This window comes from Neurospora tetraspora (assembly GCF_033439725.1).
Source record: "Neurospora tetraspora strain CBS 560.94 chromosome Unknown B0H65scaffold_6, whole genome shotgun sequence".
In the NCBI taxonomy this organism is placed as follows: domain Eukaryota; kingdom Fungi; phylum Ascomycota; class Sordariomycetes; order Sordariales; family Sordariaceae; genus Neurospora; species Neurospora tetraspora.
Window position 1 is genome coordinate 1,849,982 of NW_026944388.1, and position 15,046 is coordinate 1,865,027.

Genomic DNA, 15,046 nt, shown 5'->3' on the forward strand with positions numbered 1-15,046 from the left:
GCACGCAATGACGCTATCTGGGCGTGTTAAACCTGGCTGTCGGTACATGGAAATGCCACTCCGGGGTTAGGGTTAGGCGTGATGTACATGATGGTCACATTAAGACTTGAGAGGACACCTAGTTACCCATTTCCTTCCATACAACTTCAAACTATGAAATCTTTTCTCTCTGATGATGCCCCAGTGTAAGACATGTTCTAACTTGTCCAATCGAAGCACATGTGGCTTCTGATAATGCAGCAACCTATCTCCTATCGAAACCCCTTTCTCCCTCCCTCCGTCTATCCCGTCCTCTGTCCCTATCACGATCACCATACCTCTCATAATTTCCCCTTCTTCCGTCACCCCTTTCCGGACCCATATGGCGATCTCTATGCACCGAATCTTCCAAATCCCATCGTCTCTCCCGTTCCAACCTCGCCCTCTTCTCCCTCTCCTCCTTCCCAGCCCTCTCAGCCTTCTCCTTCTCATCCCTCACCCTCTCCTCTTCTTCCTCCTTCACCTTCCAATTCCTCTCAAACCCCTCAAAATCAACATGCACCCTCAACCCCTTCGCCACCATCGTCCCAACCACCGCCCTCAACTCCCCACTGCTCAACTCTTTCACCAACGCTCCGCCCCCACCTCCTCCTCCAGGCTCTCCAGGCTCTCCAGTAGCAGTAACAGAAAACACCTCCATATAAAGCCTCTTACTCCACGGACAGGCAGCAACGGCTCTGTAAAAGACGTCTTTGAGAGCCTTGAGAGCGCTCGCCGCTTGCGCATCTGTCTTCTTTCTACCACTCTCCCGGGTCCCTGTCTTGGCAGAGGATCCAGAGGAGGATAAAGCAAGGGCCTGCAGATATACCTGCGTGAGAAACCGAATGTAACCGATCCATATGTCGACGTTGTATTTGCACGCAGAGGGATCCGAAACGGCGGCTTCGAAGGCGGCTTTGGTGGAGTGGATTGTTGCGGTGCCGACGGGCCTGAGGCCGGCGCCGGAGAGGAGCTCGTATTCGATTGCGAAACGGTGGGTGGGTATTGGTACTACTGCTGTGATATCTCCTTGGCTGCTGGTATCTTCCTCTTTTGTTGAGGACAAGCTTTCGCGCAGAATGGTCCGGACGGGGTCGTCGATCCGGAGAGTGGATTGCTCTGCCCAGGCCAGAAGGGAGAGGAAGAGCGTGTTGTGGGGGAATAGACGGATGAATTCGTGAAGATGGTTGCGTAGGGTGGAAGGCTTGTAAGGGCCGTGGGTTGCGTGGTGATAGAGCAGGCGAGCGGCGGTTTGGAGGAGACGCTCGTGGAGGGTTTGGTGGCCTAGGGAGCTCAGCTCGGTGGCGAAGGATTGTATGTTCGCAAGGGCGGAAGCGATGTTGCCTTGGCTTGGGGACTTCGTGCTGCTGCTGTTTTCGGCTGTTGAGAGGTACTCGAGAAGGGCAAAGCTCTCGGCATATTGGAGGGCTGGTTCTAGTTGGTGAGAGGAGAGGGAGTAGTCCCGTTTGGTAGAGAAGCGAGAACGTGCTTTCAGGAGCAGAGCTGACGACACTGGCGAACTGGCCTTCACATCTATGGTACTATCCACGGAAGACAGCAGCCGAAGCAGAGCAAGTTGCTTTTTGCCCGCCTTCAGGTGCATCCATACCCAGGTATTCCATAACAGCTGGCTGTCGGCAGAATTTTGGCTTGTTGCCGAGAGTAGTACCTTTTCAGCCATGTCAACATTTCCGTTCGCGAACTCGATCATGGCATAGGCATTGTATAGTCTTGTGTTGGAAGAGTATCGTTTCAGCAGTCCCTTGGCGACCTTCTTAGCTCCAGAAGGTTCATTGAGCCATGCCATTGCCAGATAGTACTCAGCCAGTTGCTCAATACCACAGTTAATGACCAAGTAGCGCAGTGTCTCGAGTACCCAGGAAGGCTCAACTTCACCATCTGCCTCTTTGCTGAGATCAGACCATTGACCGAGATACTGAAACCAGTCTTGTCCGGAAAAGAGGAGTTCATGAGAGAGAGCCATGTTTCCACCTTGTTGCCTAAACAATGGTGGTTTCCTCTCTATTTCCACAGAAATCGAGGCATCATGGCGGCCTAGTTGATTCAGCGCAGATTCAAAGGCTTGTCCGCGAGGCGCAATGAATGGGTCTTTCAACGCAGAATACTTAGCTCGACTGTTACTTGACAAGCCGGCAGTGGGAAGTCGACAAAACGTTAACAAGGCGTCAATCAGCTGAGGCTGCGCCTGCGATAGCACCTGAGGCGGGAACCACAACACCAAGTCCTTGATATCCGAAAACATGATGATTCGGAATGGGTCATCATCTGTTCCTTCGTCCAAAGTACGAGCCGGCATTCTTGCATCTGCCGTCTCTCGCCGTTCCAGCGACGCCCAAGCTTTGAATGGATCCCTCGTCTGAGGCATTCCAGATAGTTTCCTTGTCATTGCTTCTGGTGGGTCGGCCATAGCGCCCATGTCTTCAACAAAGTGACGCCAACCCTTGGCATTATCCTCACCTATTCGCGGTACTTCGCTCTCCCAGAAGTCTGAGAAGTCCTCCATAACTGATTGGAAGTCCGACGCGTTACTAGGCCGGCAGAAGTTCAGTTCTAGAGTTGCTTGCCATGCCGCTACAGCCAGCTCGACATATCCCGAGTCCCGGAGGTAGCACGTTAACCTGACGAAAACGTAAATCAGCTGGCTGCAGAGCGTGGCGACAGCATTGTCATCCGAAGACGCGCTTGCTAGAACTTGGCTCAAGGATTGCAACTTTGTCACCATGACGCTCTTCAATTCATCGTATGTGAAAGTTGCCACCTGCGAGAGCTCAAAGTTTAGTCGTGAAACCCATAACAAGAAGCTGTCGGGGTCGGTCTTGGTGGTCTCTTCCCAGCGCTTCGCAAGCTGCTTGGGATCCCACACCTTTTCACCCTCGCGCATCATTCCGTTCAACAGAGTCTCCTTGAGAGAGATGTCGGTTGCGTGGGGAAGGGCCTCTTCATAGAGGGATAGCTTGAGTTCGGCCAGAGCTTTTGCCTGATTCCCAATTATCGACTGGTCCTCGAGTTGTTGCTCCCTGAAGAGGGTGTCTTGCAATCCAATTAACTCGAGCCAAGCTTTGGTGTCCCCGGGACGGTTTTTGATCTGGCGATGGAGTTCAAGAGACCTCTTCTTGGCGGCTGACATGTCCAAAAGATGACTGCGCACCTTATTTTCGTCCTCCAAATCGGAGGATGTATCGTCGCCATCAGATTCCTCATCTTCTGACTTGGCTTTGCCATAGATCGACCTGTAATCTGGTGTCTTGTCACCACCGTCAAGCCGTGGCGATTTATCGGCTCGTTGCCGTTTCCTTGGGGGCTCGAGAGATATGAAGTCGCCATCCTCTGCCGTTGATCCTCCATTTCCATCACCCTCACCAGGCTTGATATGTTTTGCGTTCGCTCCCTTCGCTCTGGCCCACGTCATCAGTGTTTTGTCTCTGAAGACCGAACCATTGCCCCTGCCCTCGCCAGTGCCTCTGATGGTGAAAACTTCTTTTGAACCTTCGAAATAAACGGAGAGATACCCAGGAGAGCCGATAACTTTTCCAGCACCAAAGCGACGATAAGATGGTATCTTTGAGCGCTCATTGCCGCCATAACGGAAAATCAAGGGGTCTTCCTTCTTGTCGAAGTAGAAGACATCGTTGCTCTGGCTGGTATTGGATGGTTCGTGACGTGGAGGCCGGGTTTCTCTAGACTGTGAAGCAGGGCTGGCTGACCGTCTGCGATGATGGCGATCTCGGTCATGATGTCGGCTGTGATGCCTGTCATGATGCCTGTCTCTGTCCCTCTCTCTTTCCCTTTCTCTGTCACTGTCTCTATGACGGTCCCGATCATGGTTCCTATGGCGATGCCGTCGTTCACGGTCCTCCTTCTTCTCCAGATTTCTTGATGAGCCTCGGTCTGTCGATGGTCGTTTTTCGGAGTCTACCTCCGGGGCTGGTGTGGCTGGTGCGAATGAGGTGAACTTGGGCACCGCGCGGCGTTTCACCTCGTTGGACGACATGGCAATTCGTTGGTCTCCCGAATTTCCCCCATAAGTTTCGATCAGCTCCACCGGGTTTCGAAGGTCTCTGTCCTCATAGGAAAGTCCGCAATATTGGTCGACGCGATGCCGTTGAAGGCAAAGGAGGTTAGATGATGTCAAAGACAGCTGGCAGTGGATGATTTGCAGTTGCCAGCGGTAACAGAGTGTTGGGTCTAAGGTCTGGCACAGTGGCACAGTGAGAGGTGACAGTGGACGCTACCTCTAGGACCTAACAGTGGACCCCGAGCGGACCCACTTTCACCCGCTGGGCACGGATTACAGCGACGCCGAGTGTGTGTGAAACCGCTAGAGAGTTCCACGGCCATGATGTACGATGGATGACCCTTCTTTTTGGACCAAAGTTTTCTTGTTTTCGAATCCCGATTGCGAATGTGAATCAAAGGGGATGGCCAGAGTGAGGCATCGTACGTATCATCACCTCACGCCAAAAACTTATCTCTTCCACCTTGACTCTGAGAGGTTTTTAGCGCCGTGTAAGGTACCCCGCATGCCAATTCCATGATGACTGACACGGCAATCTCCAAAAACCCAATTCGAGATGGGGGACAAAAGGAAGGGAGCTCCCGTCCACTGATCCCCAACCCCCAGTTTCTCTTTCCAAACTCCCGTTCAGTGTCTGATTTTCCTGACTGCTGAGATAGCAGATCTGGGTGTTCGAGATCAAAGCAGGATATTGTGAGACCTACTCGGAACCATGTCAGCCGAGCATGCGTCTCTTTTCTTCAGTCCCTCATCAACATGGATGGCAACTTGAATCCGAGGTGCCACTAGAGGTTAGCTCACAGGGATTCAAGGTCACCTCAAGTGCTGGTGTGACCAGTGGAGCATGCAACTACAGCCGATCCTCGGGCCGTTGTGGACGACGCTGACGAGCAGTCAAAAATGGCGTCTTCCGCTTATCGTACGACGACACCACCTCCAACCCTAACCCGTCTGAGATATTTTTCTTTAGTTTCCTTGGACCCCTCCGTCTCCTCCAATGATGAACGAGATGAAGCCCACGACGGGGTTCCTTCGGGGTCGCTCTGGGAACATGGGGCAGCCTGACCATGACATAATCAGGCAGCTCGACGACGGCCTGGACAGCTGCGTGGATTGGCGCAGGGGGAGGCCTGGAAAACAGCAGTGGGATTTGTGCCATTCACGCGAGGATTTCCCATTGAGCCATTGGGGTCTTGACCAGATTTGGTATGTAGTTGCTGGCGTTGCATGAGGATGAGGAATGAGGAAGCCATTCGAACCCCCGAACCACCCCCGCAACCCGAAGCTAATCCACCCCGGCGGGCCAGAGAGGTTCTCTTGTCCTGTTGTGTTCGCTCCCGAGATAAGCGATAGCGCGACAAGGACGGCAATCATGCACCGTCACGCTGAAGCGGGATGGATGATGTGCAAAGGGAAGGCGGGCCCCCAGTCACACCTTCCCGCCTTTGCTTTACATATATGTACCGCGGCATGGCTTGCTGCGGCCTGCATGCTTGACGTCCTTCTTCTTTTTTTTTTTTTCTCTCGATGCTCGGTGTATCGTCACTTGATGCTGCTGTCGCACCCTCAAACACCCCTACGAACTTCCCGTGATACCTTCGGAAAGCCCTTTTTGGCACAGTACTGACACCCAGTCACACTTACACGGGCACCAATTACACCGACACCCAAAGGAGCCATCTGACAACCCTTTTTGTTTTCCCTGACAGCTGCGCCTCGTATCATATCAGGGTGCGCACGTGGGACTAGACACTGCCGTCATACCGGTCAGCCCTTCCCATTCTTTGCGCTCCTTTGCCATCTGTCGTCTTCAGGTTGCCTCTTGCCCAACACCACCTCGACGTCCAAGACAACAAACTCTTACGACGGTGGTTTACCGGCTTCGAGGCCGAGGGCGTCGTTGCGACCAACGGAGATCGCGGCGGTGATCAGCGTCTGTCTGGTTCAGGCTTTGTAACCATAACCGACGTGTCACCCTTACAAGATTCGTCTGAAAAGTTTCGACATTGTTGCTTCCTGTTTTACGGTTTCTCGGGGGCCGGCGCTGTTTCTTGGTTCATCCAGACTGACCACAGAGCACCGATCACTTCTCGATAACAACCCATACCCAGCTTATATCTGACACCGAGTTCAGGGAGGGTTTCACTATCCCCCGCGCAACGTCACCACATTCCTGACTAGTTTCCACTCACCACAGCCCTGTACACGTCTTTCGTTGTTTCTCGTTACTTAAAGACGACGAGTCTCTGATGGCGGGGAGGAAACACGCGCCTCGGATGCGCGAGCTTCGCGATGGCCAAAACGACAGCAACCAAAACAGCCAGAACGACTCGGATGGTCTACTCTCGGTAGAACCCTCACAACAGTCATATCTCTCGGTTCCGAGCTCACCCTCGAGCTCTCGCCGCACACGACCCAACATGACGAGCCAAGCTGGCGGTGCCCCTGATGAGCGCACTTCCTTACTGGGAACTACCCGTTCTTCGCGCATCCGCATAGTTAGCGCCCATGGTACTCCCAGGGCACCCCATCTTTCTAGAAACCAGAGTTATGGCAGTACGTAATTCTCGTTTCCTCTGATCTCTATGAATGTTTTCTGACACGGGCTTAGCGGGAGAAGGGACAGAGACCGTGCGAAGCAACCCACCGACTCGACACCATAGCCGCGCAAACTCCTGGGGCGCTGCCCTGATACGCGCCCTTGCCGACCGTCAAGAGGAACCCGTCTCCGAATCCAAAGGGTCCATCTTCCCCGACGACCGCGTCTGGTATGACCAGTTCACCTCGACCGATTGGGTTCACGATAGCATCGCCGACGCCCACCGTGTCAAGGCCCTCCGCAGCCGGAAGGGCTTCTGGGGACGTGTTTACGTTCTGTTCGACGGTGCTCAGGGGTGGATACTCAGCGCTCTGGTCGGTTTTGTTATTGCTGTCTTGGCCTACGTTGTCGACGTCACCGAATCGACTTTCTTCGACTTCAAGGATGGTTACTGCGCAAGGGGCTGGTTGATCAGTGAAAAGAGATGCTGTCCACACGGTCCTTGTACCGACTGGCGGGACTGGGGTGAGGTCATGCATGGATGGCCGTTCGGAGAGCGCTGGACCGAGTTTGTCATCTACCTCGGCTTGGTAATTACTCTGGCCAGCGTATCTTGCTTGCTCACCCTGACTACCAAGACCGTCGTCCCCTCAGCGTACCGCTTGTCGACGCTGGATGAGAACCTGGCTGCTGCTCCGGTGTCACCTGGAGGCGATGGGGATGCAGGGGTTGACAGTCCCGATGGTAACGATACCCCCAGTCGACGGGCATCCGTCGCTCCGCCCGCCGCTGCCCCTCCGATGATCTACTTCTCGGCTGCTGGAAGCGGTGTCGCCGAGGTTCGCGTCATTCTCAGTGGCTTCGTCCTCCATGGGTTCCTGGGTCTCAAAACTCTCATCATCAAGACTGTCGGCCTCGTTTTGAGCGTTGCGTCCGGTCTGAGCTTGGGCAAGGAAGGCCCATACGTACACATTGCGACATGCGTCGGCAACATTGCCTGCCGTCTCTTCAGCAAGTACGATCGCAACGATGCGAAGCGTCGTGAGGTTCTCTCTGCCGCTGCTTCCGCCGGTGTAGCTGTTGCGTTTGGCGCTCCCTTGGGTGGTGTGCTCTTCGGGCTGGAAGAAGTAGCCTACTTCTTCCCTGCCAAGACCCTCTTCAGGAGCTTCTTCTGCTGCATCACGGCGGCGTTGACGCTCAAGTTCCTTAATCCCTACGGAACCCACAAGATTGTCATGTTCCAGGTGCGCTATTTGATCGACTGGGAGTACTTTGAGCTGGTTAGTTTTATCCTTGTCGGAGTTCTCGGTGGCGCGGCCGGTGCTCTCTTCATCAAGGCCTCTCGCAAGTGGGCGGTGACGTTCCGCAGGATTCCTATCATCAAGAAGCATCCTCTTCTGGAAGTCGTCTTGGTCGCGCTTGTAACCGGCCTGATCGGCTACTGGAACGGCCTGACCAAGCTGCCTGTTGCCAAGCTGCTGTATAACCTCGCGGCTCCATGCGATGACCGGGACAACAACCTAGAGGATCTCGGCCTCTGCCCGGATTCCAAGGCCGATATCCCGCCCATCCTATGGCATTTACTCTGGGCCTTCCTCATCAAAGGTTTCCTGACCATCATCACCTTCGGCATCAAAGTTCCCGCAGGCATCTACGTGCCCTCCATGGTAGTCGGCGGTCTCATGGGCCGTCTCATCGGGCACATGGTGCAATGGCTCGTCCTAGCCTTCCCCGACTCGGCCATGTTCAGCAGCTGCAACAAGGTCTCTTCCGTCTCGTGCATCCAACCCGGCGTCTACGGCCTGATCGCCGCCGGCTCAACCATGTGCGGCGTCACCCGCCTGTCCGTCACGCTGGCCGTCATCCTGTTCGAGCTGACCGGCAGTTTGGATTATGTGCTCCCCTTTAGTTTGGCCATCCTGGTAGCCAAGTGGACAGCCGACGCGATCGAGCCGCTGAGCATTTATGATCTTCTGACGGAAATGAACTCGTATCCGTTCCTCAACAACAAGCACAAGCCCGTGTTCACATCCGAATTAATCGACATCGTGCCCCGCGTGCGGCGCGAGCGCATCATCGACATCTCTAGCTCGCCGCTTGTGCCGGCCACGTCACTGCGCTCCAAGCTCGAGTCGCTGCACAGGGCCGGCGAGCTGGATGGCGGTTTGCCGATTATCAGGAACGATATCCTGGTGGGATTGATCCCCGCGCCGGATCTGGAGTATGCATTGGATAACTTGCCGGATGAGAGCACGGCGTTGTGTTTGATGGCGAACGTGCCTAGTATCGATGATAGCGATGATGAGGAGGGTGGGGGGAGGAGGGATCCGACGGATTTTTCGCCTTATATTGATCCGGTATGTCTTCCCACCAGAGGTGTTGAAAAAAACGTGTAGGCGGATGAAACTGACGATGGACGCAAAAACAGGCACCAGTAGCATTGGATATCCGATCCCCCATGGACTTGGTCTATGAGCTCTTCGTTAAGTTGGGGTTGAGGTACATCTGCATTTTGAGAGATGGTAAATACGCTGGCATGGTGAGTTGATTTTGATTCCCTTCCCCCAGAATCCCCGGACGTTCTAACAAAGCTCCCCCAACAGACACATAAGAAGACCTTCGTCAAGTACATGCGTGAGTTGGAGGAGAAGCAGCATAAGGAATGACTCCTTTTCTTGGACATGTTTTATGCCTATACAGAAGAAGCATGATGCATATTTTCCCATTTTGAAGCGGGAGGGCATTTATGGAAAAGAGTGAGTGAATGAGTGCATAAGAAAGAAAGAGATCGGTCGGATAGCATTTTTCGTATATCATTTTTTTGTACATGGATTTTTCCTGGTCTACATTACAAGAACATTTGGCATGGCGTCCATATAGGCGCTTCACGGCGTTTTTCAGGGCGGCGAGGAATATATTATACGCATCATCGTTTGCATATCGTCGTGGTCTAGAGATCAATCACTTTCGTTCTTGCATCTATAGAAGTATTTAGCGTAGATACATCTACCTTTCTTGGTCGCTTACAGCGTATCTTCATATGAACAGGAGAGGTTGATCGAATATCACCGATGTTAATCGGGAACAGACGCTCATGCTATCTCTTCCTAAGTGGTACGTGGTTACATACGTTCACCCTCTTTTCCGCTATGTAATCCCAACAGTCCGGGACTGTATTCATGACTTATACAATGGCCATGATTCTGTTTCTTCCCCAACGTTCATTTTCGCGGTATGCCAAACCTTTTGCCCTTCTTCCAGGTGGCCTTACTGAGGGTAGTAACGTCTTCCCTTCTATCATCCCAACCCAAACACCTCGCCACATCCAAACGCCCATCCATACATGGATGGGATCAAAACAACCCAAGCCACCCCCAGGGTTAGCAGCTAGTCTAGGTCCCCACAACAGATTTCCAACCTCTACCAAACCAACCCACCGTCATCCATCCCAAGCTCAGCTTAATCAATAAAGATCTTAGCCTCCAACTCCCCATACGTCTCCAAGAACCCCTTAAACAACCCAATAGCATGCTCAACATCCCAACTGCCTCCCGTCTCCCTGATCGAATGCATCGACAGCTGCGGATTTCCCAAATCCAGCGTCCTGACACCCAGCTTAGCGCTAAGCATAGGCCCGATCGTGCTTCCACACGGGCTATCATTCCTGACCACAAACACCTGCAACGGCACCTTGGCGCGCTTGGCCACCTCCTGCAGGAGCACGATGCCGGGGCTATTGGTCGCGTACCGCTGGTTGGCGTTGACCTTGATCACGGTGCCCTTGTTCATCTCGGGCCGGTGGTTGGCCTCGTACTTGCCGGCGTAGTTGGGGTGGACTGAGTGGGCCATGTCGGCGGACACCAAAAAGGAGGTGGCGAGGGTTTGCTCGAAGGCGGTTTCGGAGACGGGGGTGGTTTCGGTGGAGTCGGCGTTCAGGGAGGGGATGACGGAGAGGCGGCGGAGGATGGCGGGGAGAAGGTTGGAGTCGGCGCCGTGGGCGGAGAGAGAGCCGATTTCTTCGTGGTCGAAGCAGGAGACTAGGCGGATGGAGGTGTCGTTGTCTAGGGTGGACTCCGAGGAGACCGAGTTGATGAGGCCCATGACAGAGCAGTACGTCATGTTGAGGTTGTCGAGGCGGGCCGAGAAGATGAACTCGTCGTTGAGACCGCCCAGGCACGAGGGCTGCGTGTCGTACAGGATCAGCTCGAAGTCGACAATGTCCGAGGCGGACGAGATGCCGGCGGCGGAGGCGACGACGGAGAGGAACTGCGAGTGGTGGCGGTCCGTCATGGCCTTGAGAGGCTGGAAGTCGGCCTCGGCCTCCTCGGTCGCACTCTCGGGGGCAGCAGCCTCAGCGGGCTTGTTGAGCTCTTTCTCCATCAGACCGAGGATGGGCAGCATCTCATCCTCCTTGTTGGGGTCAAAGTTGGATTGGCGATGCAGGTGGATAGCCAGAGTGGGGACACGGAGGATGGGCTTGTCGACCTTGACCAGCTTCTGGACAAAGTTGCCGTCGCCATCCTTGACGAGCACGCGGCCGGCGACGCTGAGGTCGCGGTCGAACCAGGTGTGCCAGAGACCGCCGCCGTAGAGCTCGACGCCAACCTGCTGGAAACCGTGGGCGCTCTTCTTGCTGGCGGGCTTGACGCGCAGGCAGGGGGAGTCGGTATGGGCGCCGATCATGCCGATGGGGTTGCCGGGCTTCCACTTGCCGCCGACGGCGAAGGCGACAATGGAGGAGCCGTTGCGCGTCAGGTAGTACTTGCCGCCGGGCTGGACGACCGAGGCCCAGTTGTCGCGCTCGCGGATGAGCTTGAAGCCGGCCTTCTCAAAGAGGGCGGCGGAGGTGGCTACGGCATGGTAGGCTGTAGAGAGTGAGGGGTTCACGCTGGTCAGCTCACGAGCTCATGATCTCAAGCTTTCGATCACGACAACTGGAAAGTAAACAAACTGAAACATACGAGTGGGAGAGCCGTTGACAAAGTCAAGAAAGCCGTAGGCGGACTTGGGAGGGGCCATCCTTGCAGCAGTAGATGAGAAGAAGTGGCAGCGGACCACGTGGGAGCGAATGGAAGAAGCTGTGTTACTGTTGGGTCTAAGACTGAAGCTATGAATGGTGGCCGAAAAAAGACGCAGTGATGGTGATGCTCGAGAGGTGGCTAGCATTGAGTAGCTTGTCGCCGCGTGAGGAAGAAAAAGATATCGAGATCTAGGTTGTAGATTTGAGGTGTGAAGCAGGTGTGTCGTGACGTCTGATAGGCGGGGAAGCTATCATCTACCTAGGCAGGTACTAACATTCTCCTCTAAGCTCTTTGGAGCTTAAAGGTAAATAATGTTAGTCAGGCAAAGCGGCGGGAAGGTCCCGTCCGTTGCGGGGAGCCCGGGGTTAAAGCGGCCATGGTTCATGGATGATGGATGGATCGATCTCGGCAATGATATCGTGAACAAGAGCAACGGGACTTTAGGGACGTCCATTTCGCATCTCGCATTGCGTACTGAGTATTGTCTGTTTGTAAGTGTGTGTTGGTGATGATAGTCAGCATAAATCCCGTCACCAGGACAACGTCAACTCTCTTCTCTTTCACCAGTCTCTCTCTTCAGCGTGGGTTTGCTGTAGTGTCACTAAAATGATACCCTTGCCCATGTCCAACCCTGACAAGTATGTCACCCAATCCGATGCGATGCATTACTTACTCTTCACCTTCAACCCCGAAGCTGCCTCCTTTTACTTGAGGTTTCCCGCAAATGTGCTGGAGATGATGAAGGCATCATGCTTGAATCAACCTGGTGACGGCAGACAGACAGCTTGTCCTGTCTGGTGGGATTCGCCGGCGTTGCACCACCTCGTCTTTCTCTCTGCAATGAATGTTGGTCGTCCACGACCATTGGTCTATTTTGTATGCGAAGCTAAAGTGACAGTCCCCTTTGTTTGAAACGCTCTTTGCTGGACCCATTCGGCAGCGCTTTCTCTAACTTGGGGTGCAAACAACCAAACAATGCTCGATTTCGAAAATCAGGGGCAGCTAGAAATCGCTTTCGCCCCAGTTTGAGATGAGACACGATTGTTTTCCATGGGGGCTTGACTTGCATCACCACAACAACGGGCCTTTTCTCTTGCTCTTGTCTTGCCTTGCCTTGCCTTGCCTTGCCTTGCCTTTACCTTGCCGAATGATAACCCACCTCAACAGCCAGTGTGCCTGCTCAGGCCGAACCATTTCGGATAGCCTTGAGCACTGAGCCAGAAAGACTACAGATGGAAGCTGAACTGTGAACCCTAATCGCTGTTGAAAAAGGGCGACTGTGGGTGAGACGAGCTGAATTGTGTTGCCTTGGACCTGACGGACCTGCCCAATGAGCGAAGTTGGGGGCCAAGAGGCGAGGGGCCCTGCATCCGTGAGCCAACAACTGCCCAAATGCCCCTTGGGGCCAATTTCAGAAAGTGTCGTCCGAGAAAAAGAAAAGAAAAGTACCGAGTGGGAAACCAGGACAGGATGCTGATTCAGATGGGGAACTGCTGGAAGGTCAAAATCGGAAAGGTTTGAGTGCGAAAAGTGTCGGTAGTCATCCTCAAGCGGAGGGCTCGCACTTCAGAGTCTGCATATTGAGGATGACACGGATAACACGCCATACCCCGAACGGGCCGTTGTCAGAGCCAACTGCCGACCGACCCGACGACAACCGGTCGATACCGTTGTTGATTTTGTCAGTTGCTCCTACATCATTTCATTGTCAACCGGTCTGTCGTACACCGCTTCATATCGACAACCGGCATTCCATCTTGAACAATGAGATTGCAGCCCTGGGAGATGAGATTTGCTGTTCTGTCGAATTTCAGTTGTCAACGACTTGCGACGGGACCTAATACCGGTACGTACCGCTGCGACGACAATCGGTTGGCAGCGAAATAGCACATGCACCAATCAAAGCCCAAGAACGGGTCGCAGGAGGTCCCACCATGTTACACCCTCGCTCTGATCCCCCGCTGCCGTCAAGCCCATCAAGAATAGTGGCGCACTGTGTACACTTGAGGTTTTCCGCCATTTTTCGTTTCGGTCACATCTGTCTTATCCCATGCATCTTCACCCCAGCAAGGCCGGACTCAAAGACTTCATCAAGCTCATTTCAGACAATGGCATACAGCAGCCAGCTGCTATGAAATGGCCTTTGCCCTCAATCTGAGATTAACTGACATTTTTTCACTGCCAGGCTACGACATCTCGCAACAAGGCAACTGAAGGCAGCATGCTCTCGTCTGGAGGCAGTCGGGCACGTTTGTCGGTGAATCAAGGCCGTGACCACCTCACCGAATGTCGAGGCTACCAATACCAAAGTCAGCCAGGCACATTTTCACCGTCAGAAGGGCATCCAAAGGGAAGCCTAGATGGTACAAGGTGGGTTGCACAAGTCCTTGTTCTCGAGTTTTGGGCACATTATACTGGTTTGGCAAGGACACGAGACGACACGAGAGACGGGAGCCCCGTGGCAGGCGGACGCCAACCAACTGAAGGGAACCACAACCCGAAACTTTGAATTGCCAGAGCTACACGTGGATTTCCCGTCGCTGTACAGAGCTCACGGAGACACTGAACGACACAAATTCATGTGGTGTTAATTCGAGGTCGCCAATCCCATTTCCACAGTCGATCATTCTTCCATACCAAGGACCAGACGAGCCAGGTTAATGACCATCATCCGGCAGCAGCCTTCCCATCGACGGAAAGTCCCAGTGCCAGCCTGCCAGGGGTTTCAGGGCAAATTATCCAACAGACTCCGGACACTGAAATCAGGGTTTGGGTGTTACGTGCATAGGAGATCCTTGCGCGCACCTCTGCCACTGTCCACACCATACAGCACATAATCAAAGATGAGAAATGCCAGTGACGGCTGAATCCAAAGTATTTTGAACCACAGCCGTGGTCTATCTAATAAGGCTCGTGAGGAAGGCGAACCATTCAGCGCAACTTGTTACCGAATCTCGACACTTTAGTCCGAAAGCTCGTGATGACCCAGACCAACAGTCCAAAGGCTTCCGGTATTTGTGTTTTCGTTCCAGGCTGAAGGTCCCGGACTTCGCAGATGGTGGCGCTCTTGGGACCCAATCGCCAGCTTCCCTCTGCCGCACTTTGGTATCCTATTCTTCCTGGTTCCTTGACTGTTGCAGAGTATTTCTGAAAGGAGAGAAAGGCTGAGTGAATTCATTCCCTGCTAACGGGCAATTCGAGAGACGATGGGGGACGACATTTTCTACGACACAATAGCGGCGAACCGTCACACCAGCAGTACTTGGACTGAAGGGTCTAGATCTGGCCGACCTTGGCCCCAAGTTCCTTGATATTCAAACATGATGAACTTGACCCGCTCTTACCATTCTTGGAAAGCCTTGCAGTGGCTATCAGTCTTTACGCGGGAGCTTTTGAACTGCAAAGCCCAAGATTATCAGAACAACAAATGCG

The 15,046-nt window shown here is 53.7% G+C and overlaps 3 protein-coding genes across 3 annotated transcripts; 1 reads left to right on the forward strand and 2 right to left on the reverse strand.

Moving 5' to 3' along the window:
• Window positions 1-160: 160 nt before the first annotated feature.
• B0H65DRAFT_472561 (NRDE-2, necessary for RNA interference-domain-containing protein) lies at window positions 161-4,313 on the reverse strand. The gene has a single exon (XM_062827151.1). The coding sequence runs from the start codon at window positions 4,028-4,030 to the stop codon at window positions 245-247; it is 3,786 nt and encodes a 1,261-aa protein (XP_062679428.1). The 5' UTR covers window positions 4,031-4,313; the 3' UTR covers window positions 161-244.
• A 1,728-nt stretch (window positions 4,314-6,041) lies between these two features.
• Window positions 6,042-9,178, forward strand: B0H65DRAFT_260984 (chloride channel). The gene is made up of 3 exons (XM_062822613.1): window positions 6,042-6,610; window positions 6,666-8,950; window positions 9,022-9,178. The coding sequence occupies exons 1-3, from the start codon at window positions 6,304-6,306 to the stop codon at window positions 9,139-9,141; spliced, it is 2,712 nt and encodes a 903-aa protein (XP_062679429.1). The 5' UTR covers window positions 6,042-6,303; the 3' UTR covers window positions 9,142-9,178.
• Window positions 9,179-10,052: 874 nt separating this feature from the next.
• Window positions 10,053-11,759, reverse strand: B0H65DRAFT_430289 (peptidase M18; the record flags this gene model as incomplete). Its single annotated transcript, XM_062824871.1, has 2 exons — window positions 10,053-11,458; window positions 11,555-11,759. The coding sequence occupies 2 exons, from the start codon at window positions 11,757-11,759 to the stop codon at window positions 10,053-10,055; spliced, it is 1,611 nt and encodes a 536-aa protein (XP_062679430.1).
• Between the last annotated feature and the right edge of the window lie 3,287 nt (window positions 11,760-15,046).